At 36.4% G+C, this 9347-nt stretch overlaps 1 protein-coding gene across 2 annotated transcripts in view; it reads left to right on the top strand.

The window, feature by feature from the left end:
* Window positions 1-9347, top strand: part of KDM7A (lysine demethylase 7A) — a 107249-nt gene that overhangs the window by 75078 nt on the left and 22824 nt on the right. For both annotated transcript variants that reach the window (XM_069087349.1, XM_069087350.1), the window contains exons 12-14: window positions 3748-3957; window positions 4880-5004; window positions 5318-5469. In XM_069087349.1, the coding sequence (XP_068943450.1) occupies window positions 3748-3957; window positions 4880-5004; window positions 5318-5469 (487 nt within the window). The remainder of the gene's footprint in view (window positions 1-3747; window positions 3958-4879; window positions 5005-5317; window positions 5470-9347) is intronic.

The following is a 9347-nucleotide window of genomic DNA, read 5'->3' as shown; positions in this document are numbered from 1 at the left end:
CCAGCCTGCCCTCCCTTCCATCATCCCCCTCTCATCCTCTTCTCCCCATCTCTTCTCATTATATTCCTCTCTCACCTCTTAATTTCACCTTTTAAGTATCATCCCTTCCTATTAAATTGGTCCCGTGCCCTCTATCTGTGTATACCTGTAAATATATATACACACATTCACATATGTATTCATATGCTCATATACCCTCATATATAATATGACATATATATATATATTTATATTTATATTCCCTTTAACTATTTTCATACTGAGAAAAGTTTCATCAGTTACAATTATTGTTTTTCCATGTAGGAATGTTAATAGTTCAACTTTGATAAGTTCCTTATGATTTCTTTTCCCTGTTTAGCTTCTCATGCTTCTCTTGCTTCCTGTGTCTCAATGTCAGATTTTCTGTTCAACTCTGGTTTTTTCATCAAGAATGCTTGAAAGTCCTCTATTCCACTGAATGACCATAATTTCCCCTGAAACATGATACTTAGTTTTGCTGGGGAGGTGATTCTTGGTTTTAATCCCAGCTCCTTTGACCTCTGGAATATCACATTCCAAGCCCTTCCATCCCTCAGTGTAGAAGCTGCCAGATCCTGTGTTATTCTGATTGTGTTTCCACAATATTCCAATTGTTTCTTCCTGGCTGCTTATAATATTCTCTCCTTGATCTGGGAATTCCGGAACCTGGCTATAATATTGCTAGGAGTTTTCTTTTTGGGACCTTTTTCAGGAGGTGATCGGTGGATTCTTTCAACCTCTGTTTTGCCCTCTGGTTCTAAAACATCAGGGCACTTTTCCTTGAGGATTTCTTGGAGGATGATTTCTAGGTTCTTTCTTTTGATCATGGCTTTCAGGTGGTCCAATAATTTTTAAATTTCAGAAAGTTTTAGAGTAATTTGGGGATACTATAATGATAACGTGTTTTATTTGGGCTCACCAGGAAGCATACTTTTGGGTGTATTCAAAAAAGGAAAAAAAAAAGACATTTAATACAGTTTTGTGTGTAGGCCTAAAATCAGAGAGCCTTCAACAGTTTTCTTGTATAACTGATTATAGCTCCTAGAGATTAACAAATGGTCAGTAATTAGAGAGCTAGTTGAAATGTCGCTGAGGGAATGGAGTTTAGTAAGCAAAGAAATTTGGAGAAATAAATTTGAATCAGAATTTATCAGGACAGGATTTTATAGAATGATGGCTATAGGTCACTGAAGTAAAGAGTATTAGGGAGACTTGATTAGAGAGTATCCTTTGCAGAACAGCCATAAAGCCAAATGGTTAGTTTTAATTTGACTAAAGAATTTTTTGGCAACTAATTCAGGGTTTGGAGGAGAGTTATGTAATTCAGACAATTCAGTTCATACATATTTATTAAGAACCTTCTATGTATTTGGTATTGCATTAAATGATGTAATACAAAGACAAAAATAAAATTGTTCTTGTTCTCAAGGAATTTCTGTTTTATAGGGAGGATTCAATATGTACACAAATATAGAGTGATTTGGGGAGAGAGATCAGGGAAGGCTTCAGACAAGAGGTGGCATCTGAGCAGAATTTGGAAGAAAAATGAGGCTCCTGAGAAGCAACAGTGAGGAAGGAGGGCTCCTCAGGCTGCATCCTGCACATAGCATGTGTTGAAAGAAGAGCCTGGTGCTAATGTGATTAGAGGCAAACAAGCCAGACACCATTCTGGCTGGGAGCTAGTAGCCCAGTAATAGCTGCCATCTTCAGGGATATCTGGACCAGTGTTTCACTGGCATATAGGGAACACCATTGAGGAAGCTGACTTACCTTTTGTGCATTCTATTGTGTCAGATTGTTGCCTAGGCCCTCAGGAATTTAACTTGCCCAGCATCACACAGTCATATGTCAGAGGTGGGATGTAAATACAGGCCTTCTGGCTTCAAGGTTTACTAGACATTCTACTCTACTGATTCTCTGTGTAAAATGCCTTAACATATGTTATCTCATTTGGATCTTCAAAACAACTCAGCAAGATAGTTGCTGTTATCTTTCATTTTGTACGTGTGGAAACTGTGACTTAGGTAAATTGACTTGCTTCTGTACTTTTTTGTTTAGTTAAAAACAAAAAGGTATACTCTCTGTATGACCATATTGAGGGGCTGGTATTATGTAGTATAGACAGTTGGCCTCAGAGTTAGGAATATCTGAGTTCAAATCCCATCTCTGACACATACTGACTGTGTGACCTTTAACTTTTCAGTGCTTTAGGCAACTCTCTAAGAGTATAAATAGAAAAGGCTAGGATTTTTAAAGAGTAATAGGAAAAAAACCTACTTTTAATGGTTTTTAATTGGCCTTGAAGCCCACGTTTTCTGTTTTTTTTTTTTACTATTGTCTTTTGTTTTTATATCACCTATACTTCCCACTGTTCTGCAAAACCATCCAATATATCAAAAAGTTTTGATGCTTTATGTGGTGTTCCACATCCATAATTCTCCTTCATTTGCTAAAAAGTGAGAGGGAATGTTTTCTCATATCTTTTCTTTGGTACCAAGCTTGATTTTTATAATTTTGTAGCATTCACTTCAGGTTTAGTTCAGTTCTTTCCATTTGTATTGTTGTAGTCATGTATACTTTTGGTTCTACTTACTTTGCTTTGAATTGCTTTCTACGCATCTTTCCTTGATTGTTTATATTCATCGTAGTCATTGTTTCTTTTCTTTCTTTTGCTTTTTGGAGGGCAATTGGGGTTAAGTGACTTACCCAAGGTCACATGGCTAGTTTTTGTGTTAAGTGTCAGAGGCTAGAGGGTCCTCCTGACTCCAGGGCCGAAGCTCTATTCACTGTGCTACCTAGCTACCCCATAGTCATTGTTTCTTATAAAACAGCGATGTTCCATTATATTCACATACCATAATTTGTCTATCCATTCTCTAGTCAGTGGACATCCACTTTGTTTCTAGTTCTTTGTTATCTCAGAAACCTGCCACAAATATTTTGGTGTATGTGGGACCTTTTTTTTCCCCTCCATTTGACTTCTTAATTACATATGCTTTGCAATGGACTCTTTGTTATCTCTGGGTAATTCTAAATTGTTTTCCAGAATGATATGACCATAATGTTCTAGTTTGTCTGTTTTTTCACAGTCTCTCCAGCATTGATTATTCCCATCTCTTTTTATTTCTACCAGTATGCAAAATGTTACAAAGTGTAATTTTTGCTTTTTTTGAACTTTATTTCATATGGTTATTAATAGTTGGAATTCTTTGGGAAATTATTAGTTCAAGTTCATATCATTTGATCACTTACCTGCAGGGTAATGAATTTTTGTGTTCCATATTTTAGGGGGTTGTGTGTATCTTGGAAATCAAATACCTATCAAAGATATTTCACACAAAGATTTTTTTCCTAGTCAACTACTGGGGAGCACTTTTTTTTTTCTTTTTGGAGGGGTTAAGGTAGGGCAGTTGGGGATAAGTGACTTGCCCAAGGTCACACAGCTAGTTTTTGTGTTAAGTATCTGAGGCTGGATTTGAACTCAGGTCCTTCTGACTTCAGGGCTGGTGCTCTCTATTCACTGTGCCACCTAGCTGTCCCCCAGGGGAGCACATTTTTACAGATATTTTTTGCAAAGTTATTTGTGTCCTGTGATTTAGTCTTTTTGAGGGATTTTAAAACAGAATTGTTTTTTGTTTTTGCAGTATGCTTTTATAACTTTTTAAGTAATGGAAAATATGGTCTTCCTGTGTTTTCAAAAGTATCCTGAATTATTTTCAATTTTTGAAGGAGGAAAACAGTAAGCCAGTCAAATCTCAGGGAATCCTTACTACATGCCCAGTTTCACGATCCTCAAACGAAGTATCCTCCCCATACCATTCCAGACGGAGAATGAGGAAACTTCGAGATCATAATGTTAGAACACCATCTAATCTGGACATCTTAGAACTCCACACAAGAGAGGTGCTCAAAAGACTAGAGATGTGCCCATGGGAAGAGGCAAGTATGATGTTTCTTGAAGGGGGAGCATAAGAAATAAAATGTTCTTTAGAAGGAAAACGTCTAACAGTCTTAGTGGTCAAGCAGTCACAGTTTTATGATGTTTTATTTTTGCAAACTAGGAATCATTGGTTATGACTGAATTTTTTCACTCCCAGACTGGTTGAAGATAGCAACATGTGTAAGCTGTTGTCTTGGAGAGAGTGTTTTATCACTCTGGTACTAAAGTCTTTTCAGGAGTAGTGTTGATGGATCTGTAGAATTCACTTACTGTAATTTAAAGTCTGGAAAGAAGAACTAGCACAGAATACGCAGGGTAATTATAAAATAAGTTTGGAAGGATTACTAAATTAAATTTTTTTTAACACGGTGATTTAGAAACTAAGTTGTATAATTGTTGTTCTAAGCCTACATTACTCACAAATAGCTATCAAAGAAAGATTAAATATAATACTAAAATTCCTTATTAGTGTCAGGAAAATAAATATTTTTTACTATGAAAGAAGAAATTTTTTTATGTTTAATATGCTCCCGCATCTTTATGAAGAGAGTAGGAAGGGAATAAGTATTTATGAAATGTCTACTATGTGCCAGACACTGTACTAGTTGCCTTTGCAAATACTATTTCATTTGGACCTCACAACAACCCTTTGACACTTTGTAATCTTTATTCTTAACTATTCGTTCATGTGCAGACAGTGGTAAGTTATAGGTTGTTGTAAAATAAGCAGGTTGTTGTTCACACTAGCTTGGTCAGAAGAGCCTTGAATAAGCTGAGGTTGAGGGGAGTATAGAAGAGATGGCCCTTAGCCCTTCCAAAAATGAGGAAAGGGAAAAAAAATTCCAGTACAAACTATTGTGTGCTCAAAAGTCTTCAATTTTTGTTGTAAAGATAAAATAATACACCTTTTTATACCTTAAGGATAACTTGAGCTCTAAATTGAATGGAAGATTCAACAAGCACCTCCAGCCATCTTCTACAGTACCAGAATGGAGAGCAAAAGATAATGACCTCCGATTACTTCTGACAAATGGAAGAATAATTAAGTATGTAAAGTAGATGGTTGTATATTTCTGTTTACAAAATAGATAATTTAGCAGAGTTGGCTGTAAAAATAAATGCATAGAAAATAAATAATTTTTACTATTTTACTTACATTATAGTTATACATTCCAATGAAATACATTATCTTTGGATTTTCTTTATTTGTATAATTTCCATTACTACTTATTGTGGATAAATTAACTAAAAAATATGTTCTTAACTAACTTCAAATCATGATGAATTTAAAGGGATGGAGGGAAAAACTGCCTTACCTAAAAGTCATGTTTTGACTGTTTTTTGCCCCTTGAAATGCAGAGATGAAAGACAACCTTTCACAGATCGAAATCTATATACAGCAGACAGTGAGAATGAAGATTACATGGAGAGGTCAAAAAAGGCAAAGAGCCTAAAGGTAGAACAGATTTCAGAAGGACAGGGGAATATAGAACCTCAGAAACCACTTAATAGTAAGTTCATTTTCATTTGACTATTTTATATTAGTTCTCTGTTTATCACATAGTTTAATTTTCTAAGCTTCCAACCAATTAAGAAATCGTGTGGGATGATAAGCATTATTAAAGTTGTTGTGGTCTCTTTAAAATATCTCTTCCATATGAAATTATTTCTAAATGGTTTTTCAGAACAAATGTAGGGCATCAATACCAACAGAGAAATACTCAAAGAAGCTACTCATGATGTTGAGTGTGTATTTGATGGTACCTTTAGTTCTCAAAACATTCACAGATGAAAACTTAGAGGTAGCATGGGGCCAAGTCAGGCACTGAACTTGAAGTCATTAAGACTTAGGTTCAAATCCAAGTACTTACAATGTTTGTGACCCTTAGCAAGTCACTGAACTTCTTTGGGCCTCAGTTTCCTCATATATAAAATTAGGGAGTTGGACTAAACCTCTAAGGTCCCTTCTGGCTCTAAATGTATGATCCATGCATGCATTTATTTTGTCTACATGTTCCAAAACAGAAGACAAAATTATTTTAATTTTTATATATTGCTCATTTCACATATAGTATTTAAATTGAATAGGGACACAGAGTCATGGAGATCCTCAGCAGCAATGAAGGACAGCATGTCAGAATCGAGGGGTGCTGTGGAGTACTTGTATCCACCTGGATATAGGCTGTTGGTCAGATACTTCCAGTTGTCATGTGCCCCATCTAACACCAGAGGACATTCTGAGAACCATCAAGCTCTCTGTTACTCTCAAAGAACTGGCTCCCTCTTTATTCTTAACTGGGGATGACAAATGCTAATCTCAGCAATCTAAGGAGTTTTTGTGATTTCATTCAGTCAGACCATAGTTTATCACGCTCTACCCACATTATAAATTTTGTAATTTGTAAAAACAAAATTTTGTAAAAGCACTTAGTAGGCTCTGTACACATACTTTGCCTTGGGTTGTTTTGAAGATACCCTGTCTTCCTGAGGCTTTTCTGAATTTAGGCTCATTTATACTTGCAGAATTTGTGGAGCCAGTAGGGACTTTCATGTCCCTTTGCTGTGATAGACCAGGAAAATGTCCCTGTCTCTTACTTCTTTAACCCTAGAATCACTTTTTCTTCTGTTTATCACAGATTGCCTTTATTTCATCTAAGGGTGTCACTATCAGGCTCACATGGCCTATGGGATAGGCACCTACATACATGTAGTTTTTTAAGCTCTTGAACATTCTGGATTCATAGTAGGTTAATGCTGGTGCCTATCTCTCATAAGCAGCATCCATGTGGGTGCTGGTCAAAATGTGTCAGTAGATTGTTTTGGTCCACATCTAAAATTGTGCTTCATACATATAGTTTAGTGGGGTAACCCACTTCAAAGCCAAGAACTCCAGCTTCTTAAAAAAAAAAATCATTTATTTGCTTTTAGTTTAGCGCATTCAGTTCCACAATCCCTTGAGTTTCAAATTTTCTCCCCTTTCCTCTCCTCCTCCACCCCCCCCCCCCCATGGTGCTATGCAATCAAATATAGGAAGAACTGCAATTTTTGTTTGGGACAGTAAATTTCACACTTAGTAAATCCTCTACTGGCAAATGCAATTTGTTTCTGGTGAATACTCTGTTACTACAAGATTTCTCCTAAGCTTTCCTGGCTAGCATGACCATGCAGCATGAGTACATATGTAAGACAATTGACCAAGTTCATAGAATCCTATTCACATTTCACATCACTGCAACCTCCAGATAGTTTTAAAAGGTTCGATCTGTATTGATCATTCTTGATCATATACCTCATGAGGGAGATGATTAAGTGACTTAATGGTGATAGCACGATCTTTAAAAATTTCCAGTAGTAACCACTAAATCCCCGAAAAGTCTTGAGTTATCAAAGGCTGTTTGGATGTGGTTAGCTGTTAAGAGATTATGCCTTCTCTGGATTGGTGTTCACTTCCTGGTGAAACAGCATATCCTATTTGCTTGGCCAAGGCTCTGCAGACTTGATCCTTCTCAGATTCCAGCATCTTCCAGTTGCTCTAACACTGATTAGTTTTCACCCCGTATTCTTCTAAGTTCTTTCGAAAGACTATGAGACCACCCAGGCGCAACAGTGGTTTTGGGAAGTACATGTTTCTTCTTTCTCCATAAGCTATTGAAATATGGCCAATACTTCCAATATCTTTTAGGGCATGCACTCAATGAACATAATCCTGTCCTCTCTTTCCTTGTCTTTTTCTGCCTCCCCCTTTTTTTTGGAGGGGGGAAGATAGGGCAGTTAGGGTTAAGTGACTTGCCCAAGATCACATAGCTAGTAAGTGTTAAGTGTCTGAGGCAGGATTTGAACTCAATGTCCTCCTGATTCCAGGACTCTATTCACTGCACCACCTAGCCGCCCCTCGTCTTTTTCTAGTATTAGAATCCCAAAGTGTGCACTAAGTCCAAAACTGAAAACTGGTTGCCTAGCATTTTGCCTAGACATTTTACATTCATTGGCATAATGTAACTTGTTCTCTTTAGTTCTTTTTTTCAGTGACCACCTATAGGCAAAGCAGTGAATCAGCAAGCATTTGTTAAACTTCTCCTGCCTGCATGCTAGGCACTGGGGAAACAGATATGAACAATGACACAGTTCTGCTCTCAAGGAGCTTATATTCAATTGGGGGGACAAGTATATGGGTAAATATATACAGAATAAATCTAAGGAGGATAAATACAAGGTAGTGGTAGGGAAAAGGAAAGGCTTTATGTAGAAAGTATTGCTTATGAGGTGGAGGTAAAGAGGGGATAGCCAACACATAGGAGATAGCCCATGCAAAGACATGGAGACGGGACATTGCCTTCCATAGGTGACAAATACAGAGAAGTACAGTTTGGCTAGGTTATGATGCTGCCATTGACGTGGCAAAGCTTTCTGCAATTTTCATTTTTTTTAAATGTTTGCTTTTTTAAATTTTTAAGCAAGTTGTAAAAAAGGTGACATCTAGTCAACAAAGGTGTTTGCTACTTTCAAAGAAGATGTCCAGCACAAAATACAAATTGAAAAAAATTTCTCAATTGATGGTAAAGACCTCTAGATGTTCCTATTAGTGGATTATATTGTACCAATTGCATTAAGCCTCAGAAAATTTTAGTGCATTCTAAATGATAACTTAAATCACTCAAAAGAATTTGGCTTAATTATTCAACAGAAAAACTGAATTAGTGAAAAATATTTACCTCTCATACTGTCATAGGTAGTTGGATGCTTGACCCATACAGCTGGTCCATCAGTATGTATATTTTGGGCAAATACTATGTCTGTACAATAAACTAAACTCAGAATTAAATCAGAAGAAGAAAGTTGACTAAATTGCTAATGGGAAATTTCAATCTTTTTAAATGATAGCTTGTTTGTCTCTGAAGAGGTGTACATGGGGGATCAAAAGACCAATAAAGAACTGAATGAGTGAAGTAGATTTATAAAAGATGTTTTCAGAGACATGTATGAATAGAAAAGGAGTCACATTCAAAAGCAATGAATAATGTTGTACAGGCCAACATGGCATGGGTTTATTACAGTCTATGCCATCTTAGGAAATACATCAATGAGTTCACAGACCTGTAGAACTAAACAATAATAGTAGAAAGATAAATTTAGCAAATTTGTTTGACTAAGCCCTGAGTTAACAGTTTGAATTTTTTTTAAAAAATTCTTGGCAATAACCAAGTGGACCTTGACATAAAATTGGATCAAGTCCAATTGTTTTCTTTTAGACAAGTTCATTTCTTTGGGGTTATTTGGGAAGACCTTTTGTCTAGAATCCTAGTGAAGTGCCAGATATTATTTATAAAGGGGAGTAATTCTCCATCTCCCTCCCTTTTTTTAAGGAAAAATCTCACAGAAATTTCATTTT

Source organism: Petaurus breviceps, unplaced genomic scaffold (genome assembly GCF_028583685.1).
Source record: "Petaurus breviceps papuanus isolate PSGF00001 unplaced genomic scaffold, PetGlider_PUasm1.0 181, whole genome shotgun sequence".
Lineage (NCBI taxonomy): Eukaryota > Metazoa > Chordata > Mammalia > Diprotodontia > Petauridae > Petaurus > Petaurus breviceps.
Note: the sequence above shows the minus strand (reverse complement) of the source record. Positions and strands in the feature narration are given on the sequence as shown.